Source organism: Corythoichthys intestinalis, chromosome 1 (assembly GCF_030265065.1).
Source record: "Corythoichthys intestinalis isolate RoL2023-P3 chromosome 1, ASM3026506v1, whole genome shotgun sequence".
NCBI lineage: Eukaryota > Metazoa > Chordata > Actinopteri > Syngnathiformes > Syngnathidae > Corythoichthys > Corythoichthys intestinalis.
In genome coordinates, this window is record NC_080395.1 from 7,768,797 (window position 1) to 7,789,226 (window position 20,430).

A 20,430-nucleotide genomic window follows, 5' to 3' on the forward strand; every position below is an offset into this window, starting at 1 on the left:
CTTGCCTAGTGCTATAACGATTAATCGATTAACTCGAGTATTCGATTTGAAAAAAAATATTCAAATTAAATTTTGTTGCTTCGAGTATTCGTTTAATTAAAGTTGCATTGTAATGGTTTATTTTGAAAGTGTTTCCATCTAGTTTTATTGAGAGCTGAAACGAGTACTCGAGTAACTCGAGTTTAAAAACTGATCCGAGTAATTTTATTCACCTCGAGTAATCGTTTATTTTGACAGCTCTAAGCATCACGTTTTGCTGGGACTACTTTTAATGCGGGACAACGCGCTGTCACGTGCGGAGAGGAAGGAGGGAAAAAAAAAAACTTTGTGCAGCCGACAGCCGCCACAAACGACGCCGACGTTGCTAAATACTAGCCCGCACGATGCTACGTTGGTACAGGTAGCGTCTGATGCGTCTCATAGAGATCACATGTAGAGCTGAAACGAATACTTGAGCAACTCGAGTAACTCGAGTTTAAAAACTGATCCGAGTAATTTTATTCACCTCGAGTAATCGTTTATTTTGACAGCTCTAAGCATCACGTTTTGCTCGGACTACTTTTAATGCGGGACAACGCGCTGGTGTCACGTGCGTAGAGGAAGAAGCAAAAAAAAAAAAAAAACTTACTGCAGCCGACAACCGCTACAAACGACGCCGACGTTGCTAAATACTAGCCCGCACATGCTACGTTAGTTGCAGGTGGCGTCCAATGAGTCTCATAGAGATCACATGTATGTTGAACTAGATGCAAAATGACAGACTAGGCCGCGTCTGGGCAGCGTTAGCAAACAGCCGCCATCTTAAAGCAGTAGAGCGCTAAGCGCTAATAAAGAGCACTAAGCGCTAATATATAAGATTAACGTTACTGTCACTACTAGCTCACCTTACGTTAGCCCTGCGGAGGGCTAGGTTTCAATGAATTAAGACCACTTTCGATGCGTGGCTAACGTGTCTTACATACAGGCTTTAACATAACATAGCGTTGTGGAGTGATGAGGGCGTCAAATAAAAACTCAATAATGCTAACTATCAATTTTAGCTCAGTAGTCATTGCTGGATAAAACACCAAGTAGCACTAGTCCCTAATGTGCTCCAATACAGCCTGTATCATACATTTATTTTGAACAGTGCAAAAACTCAAAATCCTATCAGGACTTACAGTTTAGACTAACTTAAAACTTAACTAGAACTTAAAAATGGCTTGACACAAATAGAAATTCAATTGAAAAACGTGGGAAAAAATCCTAACTTTTAAGTTATGTGTGTTATCAAGCGTAAAGGCATTTTTAGGTGTGTTTATATATATATAATATATATATATGTATATACTTTTTAAAAATAAGATCTAAAGGTTTTTTTGAGTGAAAGCAGTGAATTAGTCATTTTTTAAAATTCTAGTTACATCTGAGATGCAATTGTTGGCTGTTTTCAACAATATACATCAAAAATAAAGACATTGATTGACTGAAAATGATAAAATGTCTTGTTTTCTCATGTATATCTATAATTGCTCTTCACCTGAAAATATATTTGTTTTATCCGATTACTCGATTAATCGATAGAATTTTCAGTCGATTACTCGATTACTAAAATATTCGATAGCTGCAGCCCTAATCACATGTATGTTGAACTAGATGCGAAATGACAGACTCGGCCGCGTCTGGGCAGCGTTAGTAAACAGCCGCCATCTTAAAGCAGTAGAGCGCTAAGTGCTAATTAAGAGCGCTAAGCGCTAATAAATAAGATTAACGTTATTGTCGCTACTACCTCACGTAACGTTAGCCCTGCGGAGGGCTAGGTTTCTATTAAGACCACTGTCGATGCGTGGCTAACGTGTCTTGCATACAGGCTTCATTTAATCTGTGAAACATAGCGCTGTAGAGTGATGAGGGTGTAAAATGAAAATATGCTCAAGCTAACTGTCAATTTTAGCTCAGTAGTCATTGCTGGATAAAACACCAAGTAGCACTGGCCCCTAATGAGCTCCAATACAGCAGGTATCATACTGTAACATTGACAAAGAGTTACCCGCTTAGTTAGGTTGCAATTATTTCTTTTTAGGGAACTTGTGGAACGACAACAACAACAGGAAGGCACGTCTCTCGCTCTCCCGCACCTCCCTCACCCCCGCACGTCACATTCAGGAACGCATGCAAATATCCCCGCCATTAAGCCTGTCGCAATATGCAATAATTCCATTTGTCGCACGGTAAATAAAAATGAAGGCGATAATTTTTCCGCTGCGATTTATCGCCTCGCGTGCACCTGCGTGCGCGCGTGCTGTTAAAAGTTCGGCTTCCTTGTTACCAACTACGCAAAATGCATTTTAGTTCTGTTTTTAGTTTAGTGCAGTTGAAGTTTAGTGCAGGTGGAGAGAAAAAAAAGAAAAGGTGACGCTTACCATTGAAATGAAGATGTGAATGATAGCAAAATATAAGCATGGTGTGTGCATCCATGAACTGGGTCGTAGAATGCCGATCTCGGCCGGCAGTCCCCTCTGTTCGCCAGTCTTTATAAGTTAAGGTGACAGTTCTTATTGTCAGGTTTCAAATCATTTATTCCATCAACTTGCCGAGTGTCCACTGCTGTTGACGCCAGGATCGAAACCGAAAGTAAAATAGCGCTCTCCTGCTCACCGTTAGCCCCGCGGTGCGTTCAGGTACAGCAAAAAAAAGTCCGCCACATTAGAAGCCGATTTGTTACATTATAACAGGTACTGTACTGTATTATTGTCATTATTGCTATTATTATATTATTGTTATTCTGATTTTTATTCATATTTTATTTGTTTTGCTCTTTGTAATTGCTATTTGCAATAGTAACAGCAGTATTTATTAAGGATGTAGTGAGGGTTTTTGGGCTGTGGAACGAATTATTGGAATCATAATGTATTCTTATGGGAAAATCCTGCTCGACATACGACCATTTCGACTTACAAACAAGCTCCTGGAACGAATTAACTTCGTATGTAGAGGTACCACTGTATTACACATGTAACGCCACAGCAGAAGCTATAAAGGGAAAGGTTTTCATTTGCCTAGATAATTAAATTATTAAGTGGAATTTTATTTTTCTTAAAAAACACATTTTATTTCTTCTGTGTTTCTGTTCAGTATTAATATTGTTGTCTTTTACTTAAAAGAGGCATGGTGTATTGTTTTTAGTTGCGATTTCCTATTTTTGAATTTAAGAGTAAACATTTATTGCGTTTAAATGGGTGTACATCATCTATTAATATATACTGTATTGTCACAGTGTTATTGTATTTTTTTTTTTAATGGGGGGTGCAATAATATCGCATATCACAATAATTTATGAAATAAATTATCGCACACTAAAATTTGTTATCGCGTCAGGCCTACCCGCCATACTATAACCTGTTCTGTTACAATACATTTATTTTGAACACTGCAAAAACTCAAAATCCTATCAGGACTTACAGTTTAGACTAACTTAAAACTTAACTAGAACTTAAAAATGGCTTGACACAAATGGAAATTCAATTGAAACACGTGGGAAAAACACCTAACTTTTAAGTTATGTGTGTTATCAAGCGTAATGGCATTTTTAGGTAAGAAATATATATATATATATATATATATATAATAAGGGCTGTCAAACGATTACAATTTTTAATCGAGTTAATTACAGCTTAAAAGTTAATTAATCGTAATTAATCACAATTAATCGCAATTCAAACCATCTGTAAAATATGCCTTATTTTTCTGTAAATTACTGTTGAAATGGAAAGATAAGACACAAGATGGATATATACATTCAACATACGGTACATAGGGACTGTATTTGTTTATTATAACAATAAATCAACAAGATGGCATTAACATCATTAACATTCTGTTAAAGCGATCCATGGATAGAAAGACTTGTAGTTCTTAAAAGATAAATGTTAGTACAAGTTATATAAATTTTATATTAAAACCCCTCTTAATGTTTTCGTTTTAATAAAATTTGTAAAAATTTCAGTCAAAAAATAAACTAGTAGCCCGCCATTGTTGATGTCAATAATGACTTACACAATGCTCATGGGTGCTGAGGTCTATAAAATCAGTCGCACCCAAGCGCCAGCAGAGGGCGGCAAAACTCCATAAAACACAATTAACATGTGGGCATTTCAGTGTACTGTCATTTAAATCTGTCTGAGCGGGGCATGTGTGTTAATTGCGTCAAATATTTTAACGTAATTAATTAAAAAAATTAATTACCGCCCGCTAACGCGATAATTTTGACAGCGCTAATTTTTTTATAAGATCTAAAGGTTTTTGAAGTGAAAGCAGTGAATTGGTCTTTTTTTTTTTTTTTTTTTTTCCTAGTCACATCTGAGAGGCAATTGTTGGCTGTTTTCAACAATGTACATCGAAAATAAAGACATTGACTGAAAATGGTTCAATATTAAATGAAATGTCTTTTTTTCTCATGTATATTAATAATTGCTCTTTACCGAAAAAATATGTTTTATCCGATTACTCGATTAATCGATAGGATTTTCAGTCGATTACTCGATTACTAAAATATTCGATAGCTGCAGCCCTAGTGGATACACTGCCTTCTGGTCTGCCTCTTTTCACATGGCTGAATCCAACTGCTCCCTGTTAAGACCAACGTAAGCTTTTTGTTTGAGCTAATATTTTTTAATGCATTCTTGATTTAGTTTATAGGTATATTTATCCGTTTTTTTGTGGGAATATGTGTCTGAACCATTTGTTAAGAGGATTGAAAAAAACAAAACTTTAGCATTTTATAGCGTTTAAGCTAGCGGACGTTTTCTATGTAAGTTAGCCAATTGTTCTTTTGTTGTAGATAGATCCTCATTTAAAAAAAAAAAAATTATACCGTTTGAGGCTCAGCTGAGGTATTTTAATTTTTCATGTTCCTTATCCGATTACTCGATTATTCGAACTAACTAGTCCATCGATTAATCGACTACTAAAATATTCGATAGCTGCAGCCTTAAACTTGCCGTTCCGTCCAAGACAGCCGTCCACCGCTTACTTGCCGAGAAGTCCTAACCCACATACAGTGGGGCAAATAAGTATTTAGTCAACCACTAATTGTGTAAGTTCTCCCACTTGAAAATATTCGAGAGGCCTGTAATTGTCAACATGGGTAAACCTCAACCATGAGAGACAGAATGTGGGGAAAAAAACAGAAAATCACATTGTTTGAGTTTTAAAGAATTTATTTACAAATCATGTTGGAAAATGAGTATTTGGTCAATACCAAACGTTCATCTCACTACTTTGTTATGTACCCTTTGTTGGCAATAACGGAGGCCAAACGTTTTCTGTAACGCTTCACAAACTTTTCACACACTGTTGCTGGTATTTTTGGCCCATTCCTCCATGCAGATCTCCTCTAGAGCAGTGATGTTTTGGGGCTGTTGTTGGGCAACACGGACTTTCAACTCCTTCCACAGATTTTCTATGGGGTTGAGATCTGGAGACTGGCTAGGCCACTCCAAGACCTTGAAATGCTTCTTACAAAGCCACTCCTTTGATGCCCTGGCTGTGTGTTTGGGATCATTGTCATGCTGAAAGACCCAGCCACGTCTCATCTTCAATGCCCTTGCTGATGGAAGGAGATTTTTATTCAAAATCTCTCGATACATGGCCCCATTCACAGATCAGTCGTCCTGGTCCCTTTGCAGAAAAACAGCCCCAAAGCATGATGTTTCCACCCCGATGCTTCACAGTGGGTATGGTGTTCTTTGGATGCAATTCAGCATTCTTTCTCCTCCAAATACGAGAACATGTGTTTCTACCAAAAAGTTCTATTTTGGTTTCATCTGACCGTAACACATTCTCCCAGTCCTCTTCTGGATCATCCAAATGCTCTCTAGCGAACCGCAGACGGGCCTGGACATGTACTTTCTTCAGCAGGGGGACACTTCTGGCAGTGCAGGATTTGAGTCCCTGGCGGGGCATTGTGTTACGGATAGTAGCCTTTGTTACTGTGGTCCCAGCTCTATGTAGGTCATTCACTAGGTCCCACCGTGTGGTTCTGGGATTTTTGCTCACCGTTTTTTATCATTTTGACGCCACGAGGTGAGATGTTGCATGGAGCCCCAGATCTAGGGAGATTATCAGTGGTCTTGCATGTCTTCCATTTTCTAATAATTGCTCCCACAGTTGATTTCTTTACACCAAGCGTTTTACCTATTGCAGATTGTCTTCCCAGCCTGGTGCAGGTTTACAATTTTGTCTCTGGTGTCCTTCGAGAGCTCTTTGGTCTTGGCCATAGTGGAGTTTGGAGTGCGACTGACTGACGTTGTGGACAGGTGTCTTTTATACCGATAATGAGTTAAAACAGGTGCCATTAATACAGGTAAAGAGTGGAGCCCCGTTAGAAGAAGTTAGACCTCTTTGACAGCCAGAAATCTTGCTTGTTTGTAGGTGACCAAATACTTATTTTCCACTCTAATTTGGAAATAAATTCTTTAAAAATCAATGTTATTTTCTGTTTTGTTTTTTCCCCCCCACATTCAGCCTCATGGTTGAGGTTTACCCATGTTGACAATTACAGGCCTCTCTAATCTTTTCAAGTAGGAGAACTTGCACAATGGGTGGTTGACTAAATACTTATTTGCCCCACTGTATAAAATGAATAGGTTGCCGCTTAATGCTTCACACTAGGCTGCTGCTAGTTTGAAACCGCCTTTACAATCTGGATGGGCTAAAAATCAGATTTTTGGCTTCCAGTCTGAACAGGGCCTTTGTGTCGGTAAAACAATATACAACATGAAAATTACGGCAGGAGACTGAGCAAAGCTGCACTTTAGCAAATCATGTGATATTTTTCCATTTCCAGTGTCCCGCAGACTTCACTATTAAAGAACTTCACCCTCAGAAGCACGATCCCCTACATGTTAAACAGGAAGAGTCAGAGATGCCTTACATCAAACAAGAGACGGAGCCAGAGACCCTCGGCATTAAAGAAGAAAAACAGGAAGATCAAATCCCCAACTGTCCAATGACTGTCAGTGTGAAGAGTGAAGAAGATGAAGGTCTAAGCGAAGAGAGCGGAGCAGAGGAACCTTGGAGCGTCAGCTCACTTCAACACCCGACAACAAAAAGAGAGGGACGATCGCAACCTGACGGTTTGTTAGCGCCGCTCTCGGACAGTGACGACGCAACGTCACACTCTTCTGACTTTAAAACTGATGGTGGGGATAAAGACTTTGACCAAAAATCATCATTGAAAAGGGACACAAAAGCGGTTGGAAAACCTTTTACTTGCTCTCTTTGCGATAAAAGATTTTGTCAGAAGCAACAGTTAACAACCCATATGCGTACGCACACCGGGGAAAAGCCTTTTCTCTGCACGTTTTGTGGTGAAAGATTCACCCAGAAGGTCCAATTAATACGTCACACAAGTACACACACTGGGGAAAAGCCTTTCGCCTGCGCATTTTGCGATAAAAGATTTTGTACGAGGCATCAGTTAACGAGACACACACATTCACACACTGGGGCTAGGCCTTTTCTCTGCACGAGTTGTGGTCAAAGATTCGTCGAGAAAAGTGATTTAATCATTCACACAAGAACACACACTGGGGAGAAGCCTTATGCCTGCACATTTTGTGGTAAACAATTCTCTGTGAAGGGAAGTTTAAACAAACACATAAGAACACACACTGGAGAAAAGCCTTTTGTCTGCTCAGTTTGCCATAAAAGATTCACTCGGAAAGAAAAACTAAATCGCCACGTTAAAACACACACTGGAGAGAAACGTTTTGCCTGCTCACTTTGTGATAAAAGATACTTGACAAACGCAGAGTTAAACATTCACGTCAGAACGCACACCGGAGAGAAGCCTTTTGCATGCTCTTTTTGCGATAAAAGATTCTGTCAAAGGCAACACTTAAGAACACACACGCGTGTACACACCGGGGAAAAGCCTTTTCTCTGCACATTTTGTGATCAAAGATTCACCCAGAAGGTACAATTAATACGTCACACAAGTGCACACACTGGGGAAAAGCCTTTTGCCTGCTCGTTTTGTGATAAAAGATTCCTCGAGAAAAGAGATTTAAGCAATCACACAAGAGTACACACTGGGGAGAAGCCTTTCGCCTGCTCTCTTTGCGATAAAAGATTTGGCCGAAAACAACAGTTAACAACACACACGCGTACACACGCTGGGGAAAAGGCTTTACCTTGATCAGTTTGTGTTAAAAGAGTCACCCTGAAGGAAGATTTTAACAATCAAGCAAGAAGACACTTAATTTACTTACGGCTTAACGCTTTTCAGAATTTAAATTCTGATTGTTGACAATATTTTGATGCTTCCCTTCTTTTTGTTGTTGTTAGTCCACTTTCCAAACTTGATATAAACTCTTTCAGCGAAGATTTCTTTATTCGTCTTGTGCATTGTAATCATTTGAAATCTGCTTTATTGTAGAATTACTGGATCTTTTTATGATTACTATCAAATATTGTTGTTCATTACTGATTGACTTCCTTTACTGTGAACTGTTTTTAGAGCTCTGTTCTATAAATATGCGTTGTACATACCAGTACTCCTTGTATTGCATTCTCATTATTCAACACAATTGGACTACTATAGTATCGTGCTTACAATAAATGGCGTACCGCAAGCAACACGTCACTTCCGCTCATTAATATTCATGACATTAGCTACTGTTGCTAAGGGGGGGACACGCCACCGTTTGTCCCTAATAGGAAATGAATGGAAATCGTGTACGAAGGAGATGTTTACAGAGCTAAACCTACCAATTCTGTCCGAAAATGATTTCCCTGGTGCCAAATTCACTGTCAAAGATGTGAAAGAACATAAAAATGTTCAGTTAAAGAGGCTTGAGTGTCGATGGCTGAAAAAGACAAAAAAAACGAGCCAACCTAAGCATAGCCTTAGCTTTTTTATCGACGCGACTGACAATGACATCCTCCTGTTTCAACAAGCTATCCTTTACCACCAGTCCTGTCTTTCTTATATATTATATCTTCTGGTTGTCCTACGTCTCTTACCGTTCTTGGGGGTAATTTAGTTAGCTTTGTGTAGCGATCGCAAATGCTAGTCAGTCACAGCTAACAAACACTTTTAATTTTTTCATTTATAACAAATCTTAATTCTATAATTTATTTATTTATTTATTTCAACAGAAAAGGTAACTGGCAGTCAGATACCAGTGTAATTCTTTTCAGGTCATTCATTGTCGGACAGAAGCAGCACGGCACAACGTCACGTTAAAAAATAAGTTAAAAATATCTAAAGATGCACGATATCGGTTACCGATAATTATCGGCCGATAATGGCAATTATGACGTCACACCGATAATAGATATTTTAAAAAATTCAACCGAGAATGCAATCCGATAATTCTATACTTTATTTAGCCTTCAATTGTGTGCAACCGAAAAAGTTTTGTCGAATTCTGGGCCGGCACCCCAACCCCTCCTAAAGGTATTTTTTGTGCAATTAAGTAATTTGTAAGCATTATGAATATTAATTAATATAAAATGATTCGACGTTGGAATTTACTACTTGCTCACATTTGATGTGGAAAAAGTAGCGATAAATTGTATTTTTGCACAGTAACATTTCCTCTTTTTTATAATTTAAATTGGTATATATGTATATCTTTTCAATAGAGTTATCGGCTTGACATTATCGGTTATTGGCTGGTAGGAAGAGGTGATTATTGGTTATCGGTATCGGTTGAAAAATGCATTATCGTGCATCACTAAAAATATCAAAATGGCTTACCTCTATGCCCTCTGAAAGACCATACCAACCCAACAAAATGTTTACTGCATATGAAATGTTAATGGCTTTACCTAGCTGGCGTTAAAACGTCCGCGCAAGTTGATTAATTGGGTTTTGGTTTCGGGAAACGTATGAAGAAACATCCTTCATATGTCGTAATGTCTAGAGTCGTTTCTACAAGTTCCAAAAAAGCAATGTGTGATCGGCATGTTCGTTTTTGAAAGATTACCGGAGAAAAGTTTGTTTGTTGTTTCTATGCGAGGGCGGGTCTATGATGTCCCACACTCTTGCTTTACTTCTGCTTTACGATGCGATGTTACGGTCTAAAGATAGCATGCATGCGGTACGCCATTATGAGAACAATAGCATTGTTTTTGGCAGCCCTTTTAATTTCCGTCTTAGTCTTTTGAACGAAAATACGAACCGTAATTTTAGCATTATAAGCTGCTACTTTTTTCTCTCATTTTGAATCCTGCCGTTTATAGTCCAGTGAAGAGGTGGGTAGTAACGTGTTACATGTATACCGTTAACGTGTTACATGTATACTGTTAAGTAACTTTTTGAGAAAAATTCAATTTCAAGAGTAGTTTTACTATGCCATAATGTTTTACTTGAGTAGATTTGTGAAGGAAAAAAACGCTAATCTTACTCGACTACTTTGGGCTACACAGGAGTCGTTACATTTTTTCTCTTGATTCTAGATCTTTGATTTTTTTTCAAGCAATGGTTAGAGTAGTTCTACCATTTTCACCAATGAGACGTCGTAACAATAATCACATGACTCCATCATACCAAGCTTGCCGTTCTATGATCACGCCAGCCGGTTCAATCACGTGGCGTCTTTAAAGCACATTAAATATGTAGTGTTTGACATAGAGCACTGCCCTCAACATGACTCGAAAGCACTGATTTCAACCTCTCTCTGTCTTTATTTGGCACTGAATGACAATGGACGACCGGTTATATGATCCTTTTAATTTCATAATAGTAACTATGAAGGAACTAGTAGTTCCTAGTTTGAATAGTGAATATTTCTCCACAGGAGGGCACTCATGCTCTTTGGACGAATCATGTTTCATCTCTCATTTTTTTCCTCTTGCCAGAATTCAATGATTTAAGTTTTTTTTTTTTTTTTGTATTTCATAGGCTTAATGTGGTTATGTAATGGGTTATTGTACAGTATCATAGTAATAACAGTTCATATGGATAACCTTGTGCTGAGAAAAAAAAATACAATTAAAAAAAAAAAAATTGTAAGCCGTTACTCACAATGTTACTCATCACTTGAGTATTTGTTCCACCAAATACTTTTTTACTTGTACTTGAGTACATTTTATGGATGATTACTTTTACTTGAGTCATATTATTTTGAAGTAACACTACTCCTACATGAGTAAAATTTTTGGCTACTTTACCCACCTCTGGTCCATTGCAGCTTATTTGTTGATTTATTTGGGTTAATAGGTAACACTTTATTTGACAGCGGCGTCATAGGACTGTCATTTTCATGACATGACACTGTTATGGGCATTAATAAATGCTTGTGACATATGTCATTAAGTGTCATCCTTCAAATTTTGTCACTAACTCCATTTATGTCCAGCTTAGATCTTATACATCCATTCAAAAGTGAGATAATTTTGAGATAATGAGATAATAACATTCTTATGATGCCGCTGTCAAATAAAGTGTTACCGGTTAATATATTTTGGTGTAAATATCACATAATTTAGTGAGGACAGCTGCGGCTTATATTTTGGTGCAGTTTATCTGTGAACAAATGCCATTTTCGTGTCAAATGTGGCAGCTTATCGTCAGGTGCGCTTATAGTCTGAAAAATACAGTAGTCATATTTTAGTCATTTCAAAATTTGTTCGTCTTCATCTAGTTTTAGTCATCGATTACTTAAAACGATTTCGTCTGTAAAGTTCAAGTTTTAGCCTGAAAAGCAAAGGTTTCAAACAATTTTGAATAAACAATGACAGACCGGCACATATTTTAGTTTCTACAAGGAGAACGCTTGACTTCGCGATATTACTCACACGGCAGGAAAACAGTACATTATCTATAATGAATTAAACCCACCTGGACGCCACGACCTGAAGGTCAAAGTTCAGAGTTCACGACGATGTATGCTACACTAAATGCTAAAGCTAACTTGAACGCTATGCTAATGCTACAAGTCAAATTTAGTGTGTGATGATCACTCAGCACAGACCTCTAAAGGCTAAAGTAACAATGCATATTCTCTCTTGCCAAGATAACAAAACATCTTGACATACAGTGCCCTCCATAATTATTGGATTTATAATAATTATGTGTTTTTTAGCTTCTAATAATTGTTTTTTTTCCCTTCTAAATAATATGGGGGGAAAAAGAAAAATCCAACCTTCAATACAAGTGCATTTATTCAGTGGGGAAAAAATCCCAAATAAAGAAATAATTATTTGACATCAAATAATGTGTGTCACAGTTATTAGCACCCCTGGTGTTAAGAATTTTTACAACCCCATTTTGCCAACAAAACAGCACCTTATCTTCTACAATGTTTCGCCAGATGGTCATTGTCTTGCTGAAAGACCCAGTGACGACCCATCTTCAGCTTTCAGGTAGAGGGGAACAGATTTTGATTTAAAATGTCCTGGTATTTCAAAGCATTCATGATTTCATGCACCCTAACAAGGTTCCCAGGGCCTTTGGAAAAGAAACAGCCCCACAGCATCACTGACCCACTCCCATACTTCACAGTGGGTATGAGGTGCTGTCTACACGCCAACAAGCTGTTTGGGGAGGCATGCACGGACAAAACCTTTCCTCACTCACAATCATAAACGCAAACGTCTGGAGTTCGCCAAGCGGTATTGGGGCTTCAACTGGGACCGTGTGCTTTGGTCAGATGAGACCAAGATTGAGCTTTTTGGCAACAAACACTCTAAGTGGGTCTGGCGTTCCACGAAAGATGCGCATGCTGAAAAGCACCTCATACCCACTGTGAAGTATGGGGGTGGGTCAGTGATGCTGTGGGGCTGTTTCGCTTCCAAAGGCCCTGAGAACCTTGTTAGGGTGCATGGCATCATGAATCCTTTGAAATACCAGGACATTTTAAATCAAAATCTGTTGCCCGAAAGCTGAAGATGAGTCGTCACTGGGTCTTTCAGCAAGACAATGACCCTAAACATATGGCCAAATCTACACAGAAATGGTTCAATAGACAAGAAATCAAGCTCCTCCCATGGCCATCTCAGTCCCCAGACCTTGTTTTGTTGGCAAAAGGGGGTTGTATGAAGTATTAACACCAGGGGTGCTAATGATTGTGACACACATTATTTGATGTCAAATAATTATTTCTGTATGTGGGATTTTTTTCCCCACTGAATAAATGCACTTGTATTGAAGGTTGGATTTTTCTTTTTTTTTCCATTAAGGTGCCATATTATTGAGAAAAAAAAGTATTAGAAGCTAAAAAACATCATTATTATAAATCCAATAATTATGGAGGGCACTGTATGTCTTAAAACAAACAAGCCAGAAGAACAGTCCAGCTTGAAGCACATCCCAAAAGCCAGTGAGCAGTGTGCCCCCCCGCGCAGCACGTGACACGACTCAAACATTGCTACCATGCAGGCTGACGCACTACACTTACACTAAGAAAATGTCACAAACATATGACAGAAACTGTTGCGTTGTCGTCACTCAGACGAAAACTGGCAATCGTCTCGTAATGTTAGTTGTCCAGGACACGTTTTAGCTCTTCACCATCACGTCGTCATGAAAAAAATATTCGTCAATGAAATATTTTCGTTATCGTCTACATTGAAGGAAAAAACGATGCTATTGAATCATGCTTACATTAAATTATAATAACAATACATACTATATATGATATATAAGTATATTAATCTACGAGCACTGTTGTTAACTGTGACTGCCTTCTGCTTGGCTACTTGCTGCTAGTGTATTTCTTTACTCAGATGTTTATACGTCATCTGAAGTGCAGTTAACCCAGAAGTGGGTAGGTGAAAATAATCATCACGTTTAGAGCTGTCCCGACTAGTCGCCATAGTCGACGTCATCGATGACGTATATCAGTCGACGAGCACAACATCCCGTCGACGGTTAATGAAGGGTTTTAAAAAATCTATGCGTGGAAAGTTCCGAATATTGGACACTCTGTATGCAAGCGGGGCAAGCGGCACAAAGCCAAAAAAAGCGCACCAGAGTGTCCAAAACATTGACTTATTTCAAAGAAACAAAGCAGGGTACACTCTTGTGTCCTGTCTCTTCAATGCCAAGCTTGGCTGCACGTCGGCCGTGAATAAACACCTAAAGCGCCGTCACCCTGTTTGTAAGTCCATCAAACTGACTAACGACATGCTTTATTGAAGTTGCTAAGCCTGTCGCCATATGCAATGAGTCAATTTATCGTCGGCAAATAAAAATGAGGGCGGTAATTTTCACGGCTGCATATTATCGCTGCGCGCGTGCGTGCTGATGACATGTGAGACTCCAGTTCCTTTTTCTTATCAACACGCTGTAGAATTAAAGTTCAGACATACAAAATAAGAAAACAAATCTATATTAAACATTGTAACGTTAGCACTGCTACACTGAGGTGAAGCAGGGAAAAAAGGCAACCTACTTTAGCCCGCTATAAAACATTGGCAGTCGTCTCATGAAAGCAAACTTGCGGTTAAAAGGTGACACTTCAGACATGAAAAATTGCTGGTTAACAGCATTTGCAAGCGAAAAAGATGAAATATATATATTATAGGGGTGTCAAACGATTAAAATTTTTAATCAAGTTAATTACAGCTTAAAAATTAATTAATCGTAATTAATCGCAATTAAAACCATCTATAAAATATGCCATATTTTTCTGTAAATTATTGTTGGAATGGAAAGATAAGACACAGGCGGATATATACATACAACATACTGTACATAAGTACTGTATTTGTTTATTGTAACCATAAATCCACAAATGGCATTATTAACATTCTTTCTGTTAAAGTGATCCACGGATAGAAAGACTTGTAGTTTTTAAAAGACAAATGTTATAGTTACAAGTTATAGTAATTTTATATTAAAACCCCTCATCATGTTTTCGTTTTAATAACATTTGTAAAATTTTCAATCAAAAGTAGAGTTAATATCACAATAATAAGAATAAAAATAACAATAATAAGAATAGAGTGACCAAATTCTGAGTAAGTTTTACGTGTATTTTGCATAGCAATTTTGATATGGAATGCCAGTTCATTTTGCATTGTTGTTTAACTGTGAGAATAGGGCCTCATTACTATAGACTGAAGTGTTTTTCTTTTTGTGAACATTATTTTTTTTGAGCGAGATAGAAATATTTTTGTTGTGCTTTCACTAAACGATAATTTATGTTTGTTGTGAAGGAGAAGCTTATGCCAATAAACGGCGCAGTCCAAAGAACGCCTGTGTCCACTCGCCTTTATAAAATATATATCTCTGTACATATCTTAACCAAAATACAACAAGAGACACATAATTGCCACTAAAAGAAAGAAAACTTACTGAAATATGTGTGGAGCACAAATAGCAATTTGCATTGCATTGTGCATACAGCATAAACATCTCACAACTACTAATTCTCCCACGTTTAGAAGAAATAACATTAGTATGGAACGGCGCTGTCCCCAAGCGGCCGGTAGCATTCTCTTCAGTCTTAATGTCCATAAACGGCCTCATTGTAATCTGTTTAAGGCAATGTGCGAGCTGGTCATTCAGTGCTTGCATTAATTACGTCAAATATTTTAACGTGATTGATTAAAAAAATTAATTAACGCCCGTTAACGCGATAATTTTGACAGCCCTAATATATTACTGACACTACATGCAATGACAAAAAGTGTTTTTTTTGCAGAGTGTAAAGATGAAGTTAGCTGTTTAGCGAACGTAATTCCGGTGAACATTTCAAAATAAAAGCATGTCATGTTCGTTATATAAATAACGATTTCTGGAGTTAATCCCACATAATTCAGAATTCAGATTCTACACTAAGAATACCTTTAAAATTACACGCTTTATGAACAATCTGGTCGGCAATGAATAATAATTATAATACTGTTATATATAGTACTATACTATAATATTAATGCTAGGTGTTTTTTTAAGAATTATTTTGAATCACGTTGGAGAGGCGAAGTCGGTGTTCTGAATCTGTTTACATTCCATTCTTTTGCACTAGTTAATTCTTTCAGCATTTGAACTCATTGTTTATTTGTGATTTATTATTGTTATTTACGTGTTTATTTGTACTTTAATAAATAATTTAAGTGTTCCAAAAATGTTTTTGTGAATTGATAAGCGTCAACAAAAATGTCATTGTTAAATTAGTAAAAAAAAATTAAAAAACTTTTTTTAATTATTAGATTAGTCGACTAATCGTGAAAATAGTCGGCTGACTAATCGGGAGAAAATTAGTCGTTTGGGACAGCCTTAATCACGTTACGTTGTTCGTAACTTATTATTGTCTGATTTTTAAAAAAAATGTCATCACACAGACAAAAATATAAAACTGGAAATTCAGATTTCTCTAAATTGTAAATAAACAAACACATTAAACCCCAACAAATTAAAGCTTGTGGACAGGTTTTGTTTTGGCAGACACAGAAGATGCCATATGATGTAGCTGCTCTGTTTTACGGTTTGTAAGCCAAACACGCTTTATGAATGAGGCCACAGGTGTTTATTATTTTCGGGTACAACATCGGAGACAGTTGCCGCTACCATTTTTTTGGTTTGTTTCAAATACTTTTTGTTTTGTCTCGATATACCACCTAAAAATGTTTAACTTTGTTTATCTTGGTATGTTGTTTCTCAGCGCGTCAACTATATGAACTGTTAATGAAGCTTTTCAGCCAATTGTTTCAAAGCTTCATGGTGGTTAATTTGCTCTTTAGTGAGCTTGAATCCCAAGAGGTCAGTAGTGTTGAGAATTCTATCGCTATTTGTTTGGAAAAATGATATGAATGTGCTTGTGTTACTATATGGACAAAATGCAACAAGTGCTACTAGGATAACTTGTTATTCATTTTTATTTACAAATAATTTCCTACAGTGTTTAGATTTAAATATTTTTTTTTCCTTTGGAAAGTATTTCACTAGTTAATATTTTTTCACAGCCCAGAGTCCACAAAGTGTGGGATGACATTTCATCCCATTACTAATTAATCCACTATAACCTATTTCACCATAATATTAGGCCAAAACATGCACCAAAATCATCAAATTCCTACTGGAATAATTAAAGACAAATGAGATATCAGCCGTTTCCTCCCAAGTGCGTGATTTTTCTGTCATGTGTCCCGCAGACGTCACAGTGGAAGATCTTCACCCAGGGAAGCACGATCCCTCCAACGTTAAACAGGAGTTGGACATGCAGTATATCAAACTGGAGGTAGAGCCGACGGCCCCCAGCATTAAAGAAGAACAGGAAAATGAAATCCCCAAGGTTCAAATGACTATCTGTGTAAAGAGCAAAGAAGATGAAGGTCCCAGCAAAGAGAGCAGAGCACAACTAGCAAGCAGTAACTTGTTTCAACAAATGACAACCAAAGGTGAGGGACGATCGCAACCGGATGAACTCTTGGCACCAATGTTGGACAGCGACGACCTAACATCACACTCTTCTGACTTTAACACCGATGAGGATGATGTTGACTTTGAGCAAAATGCTTCGAAATCCTTAAACAAGTCATCACTGAAAAGAAACGCAAAGGAATGCGCGGGTGGGAAACCTTTTTACTGCTCACATTGTGATAAAACATTCACTACCAAGAAATATTTAATCATACACACGCATACACACACTGGGGGAAAGTCTTTTCTCTGCACATTTTGTGGTAAAAGATTCACCCATAAGGGAAATTTAAATACACACATAAGAAGACACACTGGAGAGAAGCCTTTCGTCTGCTCTCTTTGCAATAAAAGATTTAGTGCGAAGGAAGACCTAACAGCACACACGCGTACACACACTGGAGAGAAGCCTTTTGTCTGCACATTTTGTGGTAAAAGTTTCACCCAGAAGAGATATTTAAAGATACACACAAGAACACACACCGGAGACAAGCCTTTTGTCTGCTCTGTTTGCGGTAAAAGATTTTGTACGAAGCCTGATTTGACAAGACACAGAAGGATACACACTGGAGAGAAACCTTTCGTCTGCTCTCTTTGTGATAAAACATTTTGTACGAATCATGAGTTAACAAGACACACGAGGAAACACACTGGAGAAAAGCCTTTTGTCTGCTCTCTTTGCGATAAAAGGTTTTTTACGAAGCAAGTGATGACAAGACACGCGCAGACACACAAGGCAAAAGGAACACCCGTGAGTAAGAATTAAATGATTACGTAAGAACACACATCAAGCAGAAACCTTTCACTTTCACCGTGTGTTGTAAATACATTGTCTTAAAGGGAGCCACAGACAACTTGTAGTTCTTAAAAGACGAATGTTAGTATGAGTTTTGATAATTTGATGTTCAAACCCCTCAATGTTTTCGTTTTTATAAAATTTGAAAAATTTGTTTTTGTAGGTCGCCATTGTTATTGACGATGCAATGCATTGACGGAGCAATGCACTAAAGATGTCGGCATCCCGATAGATCGGGTCCGATCACGTCATTTTTAAAGTATCGGAATCGGCAAAAAAATATCGGACATGCCTTTTTTTAATGTATATATTAGGGCTGTCAAAATTATCGCGTTAACGGGTGTTAATTTTTAAAATTAATCACGTTAAAATTAGGGCTGTCAAAATTATCGCGTTAACGCGTGGTAATTATTTTTTTTAATTAATCATGTTAAAATATTTAACGCAATTAACGCACATGTCCTGCTCAGACAGTATTCTGCCTTTTGGTAAGTTTTACAGCAGGCTTTTTGTGCTGTCTAACAGTGAACTCTTGTGGTCGCTTTGCGACATGGTTTATTTTTTTTCTTGCCAGTTCAATATGGCTGCACGATGTCTCGGGCTGACGCCTACGTTGTAATGTTGTGCTTATATGATCCTTGGACAAGATTTGTCCGTAAGTATGGTTGTTGTAAAGAATTTACATATTTGGTTAGTAAGCGAAATCTTCTATTTTTTGTATGAGATGCTTTTTGTTTATGTTTAGTGAACCTGTATAGCGTGCTAAGCTAACATTGTTGCTAATGCAATGCTTGTGTACTTTTTGTTGTTGTAGTTTTACGACGGTCTAAAGAGGACAATGGTTTGAGGCTATTTTATTAATAAATCAGATCAAAAAGGGAGAAGTCTGATTATTAAGGCGTCGTTCACTAGCTGTCTAGCTTTGGAAAAAGTAGACGCTTCGGAGTGAGGACAGCATAGACAGATTTAAATGACAGTAGAGTGAAATGCCCACTACAGTCCTTATGTACCGTATGTTGAATGTACAGTGCCAAAAAGTGTATCAAATACTTGTTCTCTCCACTGTATATATCCATCTTGTATTATCTTTCCATTCCAACAATTTATTTTACAGAATATATATATATAACTTACAGAAAAATATGGCATATTTTATAGATGGTTTAAATTGCGATTAATTGCGATTAATTACGATTAATTAATTTTTAAGCTGTAATTAACTCGATTAAAAATTTTAATCGTTTGACAGCCCTTGTTAAAATATTTGACGCAATTAACGCATGCAATGAATGACCCGCTGGCATATTGCCTCAAACATTACAATGAGGCCATTTATGGACATTAAGAGTGAAGAGAATGCCACCGGCCGCTTGGGGGCAGCGCCGTTCCATACTCATGTTATGTCTTCTAAACGTGGGAGAATTAGTAGTTTATGCTGTATTCACAATGCAATGCAAATTGCTATTTGTGCTCCACACATATTTCGGTAAGTTTTCTTTCTTTTAGTGGCAATTATGTGTCTCTTGTTTTATTTTGGGTAAGATATGTACAGATACAGTGGGGAGAACAAGTATTTGATACACTGCCAATGGGTGTATCAAATACTTGTTCTCCCCACTGTATATGTTATACAGTAAAGGCGAGTGGACACAGGCGTTCTTTGGACCGCGCTGTTTATTGGCATAAGCTTGTCCTTCACAACAAACATAAGTATCGTTTAGTGAAAGCACAACAAAAATAATATTCCTATCTCTCAAAAAAAAAAAAAAAAATTCTCAAAAAGAAAAGCACTTCAGTCTACAGTAATGAGGCCCTATTCTGACACACAGTTAAACAACAATGCAAAATGAACTGGCATTCCATATCAATTTAGCTATGCAAAATACACGTAAAACTTTTCACTCTATTTTTATTATTGTTATTTTTATTATTATTATATTAACTCTACTTTTGATTGAAAATTTTACAAATTTTATTAAAACGAAAACATGACAAGGGGTTTTAATATAAAATTACTATAACTTGTAACTATAACATTTATCGTTTACGAACTACAAGTCTTTCTATCCGTGGATCACTTTAACAAAGAATGTTAATAATGCCATTTGTGGATTTATTGTTACAATAAACAAATACAGTACTGATGTACAGTATGTTGTATGTATATATCCGTCGTGTGTCTTATCTTTCCATTCCAACAATAATTTACATAAAAATATGGCATATTTTAGAGATGGTTTGAATTGCAATTAATTACGATTAATTAATTTTTAAGCTG

General features: G+C 37.3%; 1 protein-coding gene across 3 annotated transcripts in view; it reads left to right on the forward strand.

The window, feature by feature from the left end:
- LOC130915110 (gastrula zinc finger protein XlCGF57.1-like) overlaps positions 1-19,939 on the forward strand; it is a 30,730-nt gene extending 10,791 nt beyond the window's left edge. The window contains exons 3-4 of one of the 3 annotated variants that reach the window (XM_057834897.1): positions 6,827-7,115; positions 17,089-19,939. In XM_057834897.1, coding sequence (XP_057690880.1) covers positions 6,827-7,115; positions 17,089-18,122 — 1,323 coding nt within the window. In that variant the 3' untranslated portion in view covers positions 18,123-19,939. Of the gene's footprint in view, positions 1-6,826; positions 9,134-17,088 lie in introns of those variants that run through there. The other 2 variants (XM_057834878.1, XM_057834888.1) reach the window with 2 other exon arrangements.
- Positions 19,940-20,430: the final 491 nt, after the last annotated feature.